This window comes from Uranotaenia lowii, chromosome 2, assembly GCF_029784155.1.
Source record: "Uranotaenia lowii strain MFRU-FL chromosome 2, ASM2978415v1, whole genome shotgun sequence".
Lineage (NCBI taxonomy): Eukaryota > Metazoa > Arthropoda > Insecta > Diptera > Culicidae > Uranotaenia > Uranotaenia lowii.
The window spans coordinates 16,277,269-16,292,250 of record NC_073692.1 but is presented as its reverse complement, the minus strand read 5'-3'; the positions used below and the strand labels follow the sequence as shown (position 1 = coordinate 16,292,250).

Sequence of the window (14,982 nt, the reverse complement as noted above, 5' to 3'; positions counted from 1 at the left end):
TAGCGGCCCTGCTTTCGGATCTTGCATGTGAAAGACGTTCTTTCGCAGCAATAACGATTCCCATTGATGCATTCCTACCACGGAAAGGGAATCCCAATTCGGCCAGTTCATTCTAGAAGGACCCAGATCCGGATACTGAACCATACTGCGCCGCTTTGGATAGGCACCGGTGATCCGCTGGGGGGTCGGTGGCAATTCTTGATGGTTGGATTCGGTTTGAATCGCGCTGCTATTCGTTGCCTGCTGCTGATTCACTTCGTTGATGGTGGGCGATGATTGTACCCAATCTTGAGTTCTATAAGACCGCTCGATTGTAGTATTCAAAATCGATCGATCACCTTCTTCTTCTTCGCTGGAAGAATCCTCCGCCTGCATAACGGAAAATCTCTCCGAGACATGTTGTTTCTCGGCCTCTATTTCTTCCAACGTAGCTCTCAAAGTCACCTCCCTCGCTTTGCGATCCAATGCGCGCTTTTCATCAAGCTGCTGCAGCTGAAGATCTCGTTTGCGAGCCCGGGAGCTTCTCTCGGAAGTAGTTGATTTAGCACGAATTGTTGGCTGGCTGGGCACTGGTGAGCATAGTCGGCAAGACCATGGCCGTTTTTCCACCGACGGAGTAACTCCCGCACACGATTGATGCCACCAGCGCTTGCAGCGATCATACTGGACGAGATCGCAAATGGAATCAGGCTCCGAGCACGCATAGCAGTTGTACCCCTTTCGGCGTTGGTTCGGTGTAGCAACGGGATTACTTCCGGAAGAAGGTTTCATCTTGGTCAAGATGATTTTCTTGAAGATTGTTGCGGGCGGAATGGACAATTCAAAGACGCTGAGTCTTGATAGCAGTAAAACAGCTTCAAGCTGTAAATATATTTTAACTTTTAGAACTATACTCTAATTTTAGGTTAACAAATTTAGACTTACAAAATCAGTGCGCAAATTTAGCTGTCACGCCCGAACAACTTCTTTGATTGTTGTTATGTGTTTGCTGTAAGTGCACGTTATTAGGTTAGAATAGGATTTTACAATTTAGTTTTAAATTTCAATCAATTCCTACCTAGTGGAACGTATTCCGTGTCTGTGAAGCAAACTACCGGATGTTTCACTTAACGAACAATATCTAGCCAGATTTTAATTAGTTTGTAGTTTGTGTTGCTGTAACTAAGTTAGGTTAGGTTAGATTACAATTGTGTTTCGTTTTAGTTTTAGTTTTTTTGTACCTGATTCCTGAGCAACTTTGCCGCACTACAAACCGTACTTTTATGAACGTACTATTAGTTTTAAGTTCACAATTTTAATATAACTAGCCACTTTAATATATTTATCTTTAATTTTGCCACTCGTGTTGTTATAAACAATTTTCCACCCGGTCCGTTCGGCTGACGTGAAGAAGAGAGCGAGCGAGACCGCCAATCCTCTGACAGTTCAGGAGAAACGTCAGTTGATCCGCCCGCCACTGAACTGCATTTCACAGCGGCGCGTCGAAAGCGACGCTTGCAGTGTTGCCGATGTCAACAATCGACATTTTCTCTGACAGTCGCACAGCCTGCTTTTATCAGTTTCATTGTTCGTGCCATCAAACGAATGCGACCGAAAACTTGCCGAACAGTCGACTACCATCAAACGAAACGACATTCATTCTTCTTTGTGTGATTGTCGAACGAAATTTCGTGTCTTGGTACACGAGAGGGATAATTTGATGGTCAAACGACCATAATTCCCGACAGTTTACGACATCGCCTATCTCTTTCACGCAGCAGAACCTACATGTAGAGAATAATGGTAGTGTGATGTTAATTAAATTAAATATTTTACATACTCAAAAGGATGAAGGTAACGGTTTATTCAAAAGAATATTATTCAGAGAACGGGATTGAGCGACTTTCAGCGTAACGCTTCTAGTTGACAGCAATTCGAGTCAATGCCAGCAAAAGAGAACTTCTCGATTAAGCATGAAGATGTGTGAGTCATATGACGATGTTCTTGGATAAAAAAAATAATAGAAGAGAACGGGAGAATCCTCTCTTTTCAGTTAGAAAGAAAAAAACGCGTGTTCTGCTAAGCGTCAGTTCAATGAGATATGTTTCCGAGTACAGTCGCGTGTATTTGGTTGCATTTTTAAGCAATACATTCGTCCGGTTACGACCAGAGATGCCAATGTGCCTGATTTTTCAGGCGTTGCCTGATTTTTCGAGGCTCTGCCTGACAACCTGAAAAGCCATTGATTTTCCCTGATTTTTGAAAATATGCCTGATTTTGCCTGATTTTTGCGAATGTCATGAAAAATGGGTAGTAAGGAACTGGAGTAGGTACCATAGCTGAAGTGAAAAAGTGAAAATGTGGCTGAATCAAAGCAAACGAAAGATTCCCGTTAATTCTTATTGAAAAAGAGAATTGAAGGGATTGCTTTGATGCAGCAGAATTATTCAACTAAGTAGGCTCACAAAACATTATGGAGTGAAAATGTGGAGCGATGACCAAAAAAAAAACAAAAAGGTCATCACTTTGAGCGAAATTTCCGTTACTTTTACGTAGCCTGATTTTGCCTGATTTTTATTTCGCAAGTTCCCTGATTTTTGAAAATAAATGTTGGCAACCCTGGTTACGACAATACAGACTCAATAAGCAAATGCAATCTTTTCTATTCACTCCCTCATGTTGAAAAAAATTCGCCACTCTAGCTCTGCAGCGCCGGGTGATGTTTGGATGTGTTGGTCGAACAATGTGGAATGATTATCTCGATCATCTACGCAAGAGGGATGAAAGTCGAACGACACAAAGATCAAAATTTCATTTGACATTTTTTTGCTCTCCGATCAAACGATTGCGCTCTCCACGATTGCCACGAATGATGTGTGGTGGTTGTCTCCGGAAAAATTCAAACGATGGTGACCACTTACAAGCCTGCTTCGGATCAAAAAGTGCTCCAATTAGATTCGCCGTATTTTTTCTAATCATTCATATAAATTACCTAAACACCCCTTATTTTGTAGATGTGAACTTCTATTTGGCTTTCGACATTAGGCAGGGGGGTGACAGCCCTATCCTTTGTCATTGATTTTGACAACCATCAAAATTACGGGCCCACGATTTTGTGGGCCCATAACAAACCTGACATTTTGCTGTCAAGGAACCGGACTAGATGTCAAATCCTAGAAAATTATGATTGATTGCACACTAACACAACAATCGTTCTGGTTCTTCATTGGTTGAAATTTTGACTTTTTCAACTCTGACTGCTTTGAGAGGAAAACACCATAAACGTTTCTCCCGATGGATAGAAAAAAAGAAAAAGATTCTTGTTCGCAAGAAGAACCAGATTGTCACCCCCTGACATAAGGTCTTTAGTTTTCAAAATGGCGCCCAAGCAAGAGGAACTACAAATCAGAATTTTGTGCATGCGTCGTGAAAATCCAAACTACACGCACGCAGAAATACAAAAACCATTGAATTTGGCAAAATCAACCACCTCCAAAGTATTTAAAGTGTTCGGGAAACGTATTTCGATAACTAGGTGTGGCATCCTAAAGAATAAGGTAAACTTACGTAATAAGATAAGTGTTTCAAGAGTATGGAACAGTATAAATATTGGACACAGGCGAGAGCAAGAGTCAGTCTAGAGAGAAACGGCAAACGGAAAACATCAGAGATAGCACACAGGAAGCCGGGATCTGGGGGAAAACGAAATCCGAGATATCACCTATAAGTTAGAATATAGTCTATAACCGTGCATGGACGTGCATGAAACAAACGACATATTAGAAGTAGTTTTAGAGATGAAGGGTATGCAGAGAATAAATCAATTTTAACCCTTTAATGCATAGTGTTGTTTTAAAACAACAATAATCAAAATCCAAATATCTCGAAAACGCGTGAAAATTTTTGAGTGATGTATTCACAAAAAAAATCTAGAAATTAAAAGAAATCAGTCCATGGTATTTTTATTACGATATTCTAATGTATGTGTGAGATATAGAAAAAAGTATGCGGAAAAATTGCAAAAATCAAATTTATTTTTTTGAAAAAAGTAGTTTTTGGAAAATCGTTGTTATTTCTTCAGATTTGCAAATTCTAACAAATTTTTTAGTCTCAATCAATCAGAAACACCTTCCTGCACCCAATTATCAAGGTTTGGAAGAATTTGGCAAAATCGAATTGTAATAAACTAAGAATTTCAAAAATTATTTTTCAACTTTGATTGGCCATAACTCTTATAATACTCAAAATAACGACTTCAAACCTGTTGTGTTGTGTTATTCGAATTAAAATGTTACTATTTCAATCAACCAATAGCTGATATTCTCATTTAAAAAAAGTCATGCATTAAAGGGTTAATAAAAATAAAATGAAATAACAGTTGTATTCGGCAACACTGCAGATAAATAAAATAAAATAAATTGCTATGGCAAGATTGGTTGTTCTGGCAACACTAGGCAAAACAAACAAAACAACGTCAGTCATTGATCTATTCTTGTGTGATACAGACGAGTCTTAGTGAATCTTTGAATTGATATTCGTAAGAATCGTAAAATCACGACAGCAGTGACTGCTAATCGCAATGAAAAGCAAAACCTTACGGCAAAAACAAGATCTCGGATGCTGTATACGACATTGTGGACAAAGTTTGATTGTGTGATAATGGACGACGAAATCCACGCCAAGGCAGACTTCAGACAGCTTCCGGGACAAGAGTTTTATACAGCAACCGGATGGGGAAAGGTGGCAGACTTTTTCAAGCATATTAAACTATCAATGTTTGAAAAGCAATATCTTGTTTGGGAAGCTATCTATACCGGAGGCTTGTAAAGCGACATTTTTGTTGCAGTCGGGACCATCAACCAGGAAATTTACGTAAAAGAGTGTCTTCAAAAGCGTTTGCTGCTTTTCCTGAAGAAACATGACTTGTCTGTGCAGTTTTGGCCGCATCTGGCATCCTGTCATTATGAAAAAAGGCCATGGAGTGGTATGCTGCTAACAACATTCAGGTTGTGCTTAAGGATAAGAACCCTCCCAACATACCAGGACTTCTCTCAATCGAAAAATATTGGACGATAGTTTAAAACTGCTTACAGCAGTTCAAAGCAAACTGGCGTTCTGCGCCGACGAAAGTGAATAAGGTGACTGTACAAAATCTGATGGCAGACGTCAAACGAAAGTCTCGCCAATTTGGACTAGGTTGACTTTAATTTTAACTGAGTATTTTTTCCGTCGTTTGTACAGATTGAACTTCAAAAAGAAAGATACGGGGAAATGTTCCTAAATGGGCCTGCCGGGTTAAATATCCCTTACGGCGGTTTGACGAAATGGCTGACGTTTAAGAATTTACCACCTCGAAAAAATTTAAAATTCATACAAGGTTTTGATACCTTTTGATATAATATTTTGACTTTTAAAAATGATACTTAAAGAAGCTCAAAACAAGAACTTGGGTGGTTTTTGACTCTTATTCAAATGTACATAAAAAATAAAACAAATTTGAGCTTTATGAAGTTTTAATTATGATTAGATAGTGGAATAAGAGAGTGTTTTGGTATGCCCCTATCATGTTTGTAAAATGCCTCTATCCTAAAATTACAGGTTAAATAGAATAAATATACGATTTTTATCATTAAAACTTAAAATCTAAGCTCTGATTAACACTTTGAGAGAAAATTAAAGATCTCAAAACATTTTGATTAGATAAAGTTTTTCTTATGGATGGCCATAATATGGCAACTATAACTTTTGTTTTATTCCATGAAACTATAAAAGACATAGTTTTTATAAAACTTCAGCTTTGTCGTATGTATGTTATCAGTTTCTAGCATTTTCAATGAACTTATACGGAAATATTGCCTAAAAAACAGAAATTTCACTCATAACATAAATAGGTGCATTTAGCCTGCACAGTTTGAGGTTCGGTGTTTTAGACAATAGTTATAATAAAATCGTTTTCTCAAAAACTGAAGCAGATTTCAACATAAAAATTACTCCAGTGTATAAAAAAAGATGTCTGCTCATGTGTGTATAGTTTTTGTACACATATTCGATGTAATATTCGATTAAATCAGTATTCTGCATCTCCCCTACTTTGATTTTTTTTCTCTCTTTTTCAATTTTAACTTAGCGAACATGATTGGAGGAAAATGAAATATTATGAAATGAGGAATTGGAATTCTAAAACTTACTTTTAATAAGTCTTAGTTTTCCGTATTTCGCATAAATATAATCGTTATGTGTTTTATGAATCTTTTTTCTCTTGCTCCAATGAACTGCCCCTTCATTTAAAATTATGTACCTACTCCCTCCGTTTGCTCAACAGCATCTCACGGTAGCACTTACGATACGTATCAAATCTAGATTAAAACGGCTCTTTCGTTTCCTAATGACGTCGTCGTGCGCAGTTTTATAGTTTACCGACGTTTAATTCTTCCATTGATTCTGTTTTCTGTCCTCCCCAGATAGATTTATCGTGAGGCCCATTCACCAACAACTGGCAGTGGGTAGGTAAAGCGCCCTGGGAATCATGGGAAAATACTGGGGTAGACGGAGGGCCGCTGAATAAATACCACACTTAGTACCTGGTGCTGAACTTCTTTCTGGGTTTCTTTCCTCCTTTCATATTCGTTTGGCGAGACAAACCGCTGCGACATGCAAACAAATTTCCCCCCGAAGCGCAATAGAAGAAAATTCACAATCCAAATCCACTATCACATGAATTGCAACATGCAATTCGTTTGCAATTTTTTCCCTTCTTCTGGCTTTTCAAACTCCTATTTCGCTGTAGGGTCACATCACTTGGTTGCATTGCATGTATGAAATAGCATTTTTGCACCGTAATATGAATTCTTGTTGGTGCAGATCTAAGCAATCACGTTTTTTCCCAGGATCCATGTGACATTTGCATCATGTCATAATTAGCCTTGTCGGCACATCACCAGCCACCATGAGAGCAGCTTAAGAAAAACAAAACAGATTCCATTCCACACTTTCGGTTGCTGGGGTGCTACACTTTACTTACATTTTGTTTGGGGCAATATAAAAATGGCAATCGGTTTGCGATCTGAATCACTTAAGTGGTCGTCCACTTTTTGCTAAGCCCAATCAGTCGACTCGCTTGCTGATAAATCTCCTTTTCACGCAACCCGTTCTTCACCAACTATTGGGAAACTTCAAACTCCCTGAGCCACAAGCCAAGAACTTGCGATTCCAAAATTGGCTTTAACGAAAATTTGCACAACACTTTTTTAATTCCTTCAGCGGGTAGTAGAATCCTTACACGACAGTTAATTGGGAAAACACGCGGTTGCCCTCAACTGTTTGGGCACGTGCAGCGTCGCGAAGCGCAAATTGAAAACTGATAAAACACCCGCGATTCCACGCTGCTGGACCATGCGGTTGCGACTTGGTATTGGCATGCATGCATAGAGTCGGGCGCCGCCACTTTGACGAGGAGCTCTTAAGCTTGTTTGTGGTTAGTAGCTGAGTAGGTATCCACTTACAACAAACAACAAACCGAAACCGAGAAGAGAACGTCTGTCTTTCGTCGTCGTCGCGTCGTCGCAAACCGTGGGAGATTTGCTCGGAATCTCTTAGGAAAAACGATAGACGACGAACCTTCCGCGTTTCTCTCTGGTTTAAAGTTACTAGCCAGCATGCTTAGATCGATCACCTCCTCCTGATGATGGCGGCGCAATTCAAACAGAGATGCGTCGCTAAGCGGTCGTGGCGTGGCGGCCGGGCGTCTCGATGCGGGTGGGAGTTTGGAAATAAACGTTCTCGGCTGGAGACTAATTCTGGGGCTCATGTGCTTGTTGTACGTATACTGAAACTTTGTGGTGTTTTATTGATGTCGTTATATGTTGAATTGTTAAACATTTAAACCTTTTTTTTAATGAGGTCAAAACAACAAAACCTGACTTGGCTGCACTCTCAACTGTATCAAAAAATTGTTGTAAAATGTGTTTAGTAAAAATGCATTTTAAATAACTATAATTTTTTTTAAAAAAGCACAATGACACAAACTAAGAAAAATAAAAAAATAAGGCTGGCACAAATATCAATTTCATCTTTTGTCACCCCGCCCCTCTTCGAAATTTCCAAAAACCCGAAGGGGGAAATAAATAAAGTTTGAAGTATTTAATGTAAATTTCGAAATAAAATTCAGGAATCCAAAAGATTACAAGACCAAAAAAAACAAATTTTGGAAGATGGAAGTTTTTCCACCTTTTGTATTCTTGATTTTATTGAATTTTTCGATAAAAATGTACTTGTTTTTTTAGGTTTTGTTCAATGATATTCTATGCAACTTTGTTGCATACAAGCTTCCGTGCAATTTATTCCAATTTATTTGTTTTTCGCATTATTTTTTATTGTCCCCACCCCCCCCCCCCCCTCACGATGTTCCAACTCCGAGCGACAAAAGAAGGATTTGAAATTTGTTCCGGCCTAATTTTAGAAGTTATAAAAATTAAGACAAACAATCTGAAAATGACAAAAATGACAAAAATGACAAAAATGACAAAAATGACAAAAATGACAAAAATGACAAAAATGACAAAAATGACAAAAATGACAAAAATGACAAAAATGACAAAAATGACAAAAATGACAAAAATGACAAAAATGACAAAAATGACAAAAATGACAAAAATGACAAAAATGACAAAAATGACAAAAATGACAAAAATGACAAAAATGACAAAAATGACAAAAATGACAAAAATGACAAAAATGACAAAAATGACAAAAATGACAAAAATGACAAAAATGACAAAAATGACAAAAATTACAAAAATGACAAAAATGACAAAAATTACAAAAATGACAAAAATGACAAAAATTACAAAAATGACAAAAATTACAAAAATTACCAAAATGACAAAAATGACAAAAATGACAAAAATGACAAAAATGACAAAAATGACAAAAATGACAAAAATGACAAAAATGACAAAAATGACAAAAATGACAAAAATGACAAAAATGACAAAAATGACAAAAATGACAAAAATGACAAAAATGACAAAAATGACAAAAATGACAAAAATGACAAAAATGACAAAAATGACAAAAATGACAAAAATGACAAAAATGACAAAAATGACAAAAATGACAAAAATGACAAAAATGACAAAAATGACAAAATGACAAAAATGACAAAAATGACAAAAATGACAAAAATGACAAAAATGACAAAAATGACAAAAATGACAAAAATGACAACAATGACAAAAATGACAAAAATGACAAAAATGACAAAAATGACAAAAATGACCAAAATGACATTAATGACAAAAATGAAAACATCGGCGCCATAAAAATCGAAAAAATGGCAACATTTTGAGATAATTGCATTATAAATTTCAAAATACCTCAAAATATTAGGTCTGGCAACACTGTACGCACAATTTAACCATAATATTCTTTTGACATTAATTTATACTTGAAAGCATCTGTAGCTTCTGTGGTTCAATATTTTGAAAATAAAGGTTTAAAATTCTAAGAAAAAAAAAGTTATAGAATTTTTATTTTTGTTAATATCTTTCTAATTTTGCAAAATAACGAAATTTGAGAAAATTTTGACGAAAATTGACCCTACATTGATTCCTAAATATTTTTTAAAGCATAAGTCAAATCGTTTCGCAGTCTGCAACAAAGCTGTTAAACCAGTTAAAATCTTTAAAATGATATACTTAAAGACTTTCTTCAATGACGTTATAAATTTTTGTAATGTTATCTATACAAATCATAGAATTAATTTTTTAATTAATTAATTTTTTTTGTATGTGAAAGTTTGTCAATTTGACCACAAGAAAAGTGAATCGAAAGAATTTACCCTAAAATTTGAGACCAAGTGTCCGCATTAGAAAATGTCTGGTAATCACCCACTGCAACTCTGAGCCCTCGACACTAGTGTTATTGGTAAAAATTTCAATCGAAATAATCTCGACCTTTTAAGCATTTTTCAATCATTTGACATCAATAAATTGTTAACCAATTTCATGTGGGTACTTAAACAGATTTCGAGAAAATTTGAACGTTTTAAGGTATCTACACGCAAAATAATTTTGAAATTAATTTTACGGTATTTTTCACGTACACTAAGCTTTTGATGCACCATATCGATTCTACGTGTGTCCTGAAGTACTCCTTTTCTTTTACGTAACTACCCAAGCAACCTAAAGTCTCGTTAAAAAGGTCGAACATAGCTTAATCAGCATAATCAATGTGCTGAAGTTCCTTTTATTCAGCCCAAAATTTAAGTTCTTATTGAAACTTTGAAGTTCCATTACAGATTTGTACGGCCTTCTATTCAGCCCACAAGTAAACTTTAAATCAGCGAAAACAAAAAAATAATTTTCCTCTCCTTTGGTCACCACCACCAGCCCATGTGGTGGTGCTGCCGATTTCTCGACATCCATCTTTATTTCTCCCATCACTTCCCTCAATACTTAATTGCTTTATTTTTAGCTTTGTTCGATACATGCCAGCACGCACGCCATTCCTGCTGCACAATTATTTGATTCGCTTACTCAAGCAATCAAACAACCTAATGGAAAAAATTAGTCCTGGTGCTAGATTTGAACCCGATCCTTCGAGATAATAGCCGAACACGCTGCCACGACGCCACGCCTAGATGATGCCAGGCAGCTAAAATTCGAAGTGGTTATAAGCTTCCATAATATCCGTAAGGGCAGCCAGCGGCCAGCAGCAAAGACGTATGTTGATTATTACTAAGAAACATTACGAAACGGCGTATAAATCAATCATCCGTTAAAATGATATCAGTTTAAAAATAAATGAAATTCCATGATTTAACTGTTAAGCATAAAATTATACAAATTCTAGATTTTCTCTTGATATTTAATTAATGAATTGCTTCAAGTGACATTCAATGTGTGATAAATTCGTGGTAAGTAAATACAGTTGGACGAAATTTTATAAAGTCAAGGTATTTACTCTTTTCAAAAACAATCATTTGCGAGTTAGCTTTAAGTTGTTCTGAGTTGAAGTTTCAATATAAATTATACATTTCAACAATTTCAAAGCTCCAAAAAATGATTTATTTATTATATGCCCTTTTGTGATGTTCGTTCACATTACATATTCATGAAATGGCGGACATGTCTCAAAAAAGGCTATTTGGGGAACTTTTTGGAACTTCGAGTCCATAGAAGGCTTTTGGAGACCCAATTTGTAACTTTTATTCTGAATGACCCGATTGACATGTCACAGAAAAGGCTATTTGAGGAACTTCTTGTAACTTGAAGTTCACAGAAGGCTATTTGAGGAACTTCTTGAAACTTGAAGTTCACAGAAGGCTATTTGAGACCTAATTTGTAACTTTTATACTGTGTGGATGCAATTGACATGTCACAAAATAGGGTGATTGAGAAACTTCTTGGAACTTGAAGTTCACAGAAGGCTATTTGAGACCTAATTTGTAACTTTTATACTGTGTGGGTGCGATTGACATGTCACAAAATAGGGTAATTGAGGAACTTCTTGGAACTTGAAGTCCACAGAAGGCTATTCGAGACCTAATTTGTAACTTTCATACTGTGTGGATGCGATTGAAGTGTCACAAAAAAAGCTATTTGAGGATTTTTTTTGGAACTTCAAGTCCATAGAAGGCTATTCGAGGAACCTTTTGTAACTTTCATGCTCACATTCGGGAAAATTCGGTACCAATTCCCTTTGAAACCTTTGTTTAGCGAAATTCGAACTTTGGAGGAACGAGTTTAAGTAGATATGAGACTTTTGGTTGCTTGGGTAGTCCATGAATTTCACGTAAAGTCTTAGTGGATGCATTTTGCGCATTTTTCTCAATCGTGTGATTGTAAATTCTAATTAGAAAAAGGAATTGTCGTCAGTTAGCTGAATTGTTTAGTCTAATTCTGAGGAATATCTGTTTTTTTTTGTGATTAGTCGGGTAACTTGCCATCGTGAAAAAGCTTTTTGCGATCCGAGTTGGGTGCCGGAAAGTAAACAAGAGTTCTCTACAAGTCCTTAACAAGGTAAATTATTATCATTTTGATATTCTTTTAATATTGAATTAATAATTTTTTATAACTTTACAGAATTTCACGAATCAACCCGCTGGTAAAAGCTCTTGGAGTTTAGGTTTTTCACAGCAGTGTTAGTGCGTTAGCAGTGATGAAGTGATAGTGATAATTTAAAGAAAACGTAATAAATGTCATTTATGATTGAATTTTATTTAATTCGTATTATTTCGAACAAAATAAAAAAAAAAATTACACGCAAAAAAGTTTACCAACATTTTTTTTTTTCAAAAATCAGGGAACTGGCGTAATAAAAATCAGGCAAAATCAGGCTACGATAAAGTAACAGAAATTTTGCTAAAAGTGATGACCTTTTTTTTGGTAACCGCTCCTCATTTTCTCTCTAATATGTGTTGCGAGTCTACTTGGTTGAATAATTCTACGGAATCAAAACATCAAAACAATCGACAGATTCCCTTTAACTCTCTTTTCTAAACAAGAATTCAAGGGAATCTTCCGATTGCTTTGATTCAGCCACATTTCTACTTTTTCAGTTCTGCAATGGTACCTAATCCAGTTCCTTACTACCGATTTTTTATCATATTCGCAAAAATCAGGCAAAATCAGGCTTATTTTCAAAAATCAGGCAAATTCAATGGCTTATCAGGTTTTCAGGCAGAGCCTCGTAAAATCAGGCAATACTTGAATAATCAGGCATATTGGCATCTCTGCACGCTAATATTATTTCAATACTAAAAACATTTGACGTCGCATCTATCTGATCTATCATCACATCGCGTTGAACTTACTAAAAATTCATGTAAGTTGTAGGCAAGCACCAATTCTGTTGGCTGAAGAATATTCGAGGTCTAGTCGAGCATCAATGACATTAGAGAACAACTTATAAAGTAGACTATGAAAAAATAGCCAATTACACCAGCTGTTCGATTATTATTATGCATGCAGAAAAAATCCAAAAAACGAGCGCTAATAATCAAGCAGCTTTGCCTACTAGCGACACGTCGCATACGTCGCGACGTTGAAGATAATAAAGACGTAGCGCGAGTTTCCTAGGAGACTTGAAGAATACGAATGATGGCCTAAGGAAAATATACAGTAAATAACAAACAATGTTTGAGTACTACATCGAAATCACCTACTGGACTGAAAAAAAGAATACCAAACTTACGAATGACAGGAATCTCGCTAGTAAAAATGCGTCGCCAGTCCTACTGTCGCTATTCGGTTTGGTGCTATACACATAATATTATGTGTAAAGCACCAAACCGAATAGCGACAGTAGGACTAGCAACGCTTTTTTACTAGCGAGATTCCTGTCATTCGCCGGTTTTTTTTGTTCTTTTTTCAGTCCAGTAGGCGATTTCAATGTAGTACTCAAACATTATTTACGTTATTTACTATACATTTTCCCTAGGTCATCAAACGCATGCTTCAAGTATCCTAGGAAACTCGTGGTGATACGACGTTATTAATTTCAACGTCGCGACGTATGCGACGTGTCGCTAGTAGACAAAGCTGCTATGATTATTAGCGCTCATATTTTGGATTTTTTCTGCATGCATAATATATAGCACCAAACCGAATAGCGACAGTGGGACTAGCGACGCTTTTTTACTAGCGAGATTCCTGTCATTCGCCGTTTTTTTTTTTTTTGTTCTTTTTTCAGTCCAGTAGGCGATTTCAATGTAGTACTCGAACATTATTTACGTTATTTACTATACATTTTTCCTAGGTCATCAAACGCATGCTTCAAGTATCCTAGGAAACTCGTGATACGTCGTTATTAATTTCAACGTCGCGACGTATGCGACGTGTCGCTAGTAGGCAATGCTGCTTTGATTACTTGCGCTCATATTTCTGTTTTTTTTTCGGCATGCCTAATATATATAGCTATAGCGAGAAGCAGTTGAAAATCCTGCACAGCAGAATACACTTTACAACAACGCCAATTTATTAGTTGATATCGATGTTGATTTAGCAAAATTACGAATTTAAATAACAACTAGTAGTTTTTTATACGTGTTCACTGTTTGATGGACCATGTCCACCGAAGTCTGGTTGGGGAAGGCCACGGTCTGCACGGTAAAGATGAAAGTGAAGCGGAATATAGTGAGATCAATCCAGAGGTTGGCTAAGGGAGCTAATATATCGAATTCTTTCATTCAAGTATTGGTAAAAGATGGCTTGAATGCATCATCAAGGGCAATAGCGAAGCACCATTTGATAACAGTGCGAATTAAAGCACTGCGACTTGAGCGCTCGATGCGAGTACTGTCTAAGTTGATCGTCGTGTTCTCAGACGAGAAACGTTTTTCGATTGATCCGGTGCAGTGCTCAAAACTGTTGACATGCTTGGATGAATGTGAAATAATTTTCCATTCAAGGTCTACATTTCACGTTTCCATCATTGCCCCCAATCAGTCAAAATAGCAATCTATGACTGACTGTCGAAAAAAAGTCACTCCAATTTCGTTCCTGTGAATATATTTTTTTTTTATTTAAAATATGTTTATTAGGCCGTTTACTTTTTAGCTAAAGTTTTTGTTGGCCGAGGGTCAGAGGTTTTCTTATGGCTAGGGGGAGGTTGGAAGGGGTAAGGAGAGGGAAGAGGGCGATGAGAGGGAATTGGAGATTTTAATACTAACTGTTCTCTCGATCGGGACCTGGGGGATCCATTAGTTTTGGTGCGATCATCTGCCTCATCCGACGATTGAGCTGGTGAGGGTTGAGGGGTAATCCTTTTCCGAGGGGGAGATGCTGGTTTTAGATGAGCAGTTTGTTGATTTGTCCGCTTCTGTTGTGTTGGCTGCTGCTGTAGTGTTTTGTCTTCGTTCTGCTTAGGTTCGGTTGGTGGTTGCGGTTTTCTGTTGTCCATTGTTTTCGGTTGGTGCTCGTCCGTCGTCTTAACAATGCTGGCGAACGTTGGTTGTTTGCTGTTGGTTTGCTGGATCAGTTTTCGGGCGGCTGCAATTGGCAT

General features: G+C 36.9%; 1 protein-coding gene across 1 annotated transcript in view; it reads right to left on the bottom strand.

Annotated features, from left to right (window-relative positions):
- Nucleotides 1-7,397, bottom strand: part of LOC129746349 (uncharacterized) — a 42,724-nt gene extending 35,327 nt beyond the window's left edge. The window contains exon 1 of the mRNA XM_055739967.1: nt 7,001-7,397. Within this exon, the coding sequence (XP_055595942.1) occupies nt 7,001-7,002 (2 nt within the window). The 5' untranslated portion in view covers nt 7,003-7,397. The remainder of the gene's footprint in view (nt 1-7,000) is intronic.
- Between the last annotated feature and the right edge of the window lie 7,585 nt (nt 7,398-14,982).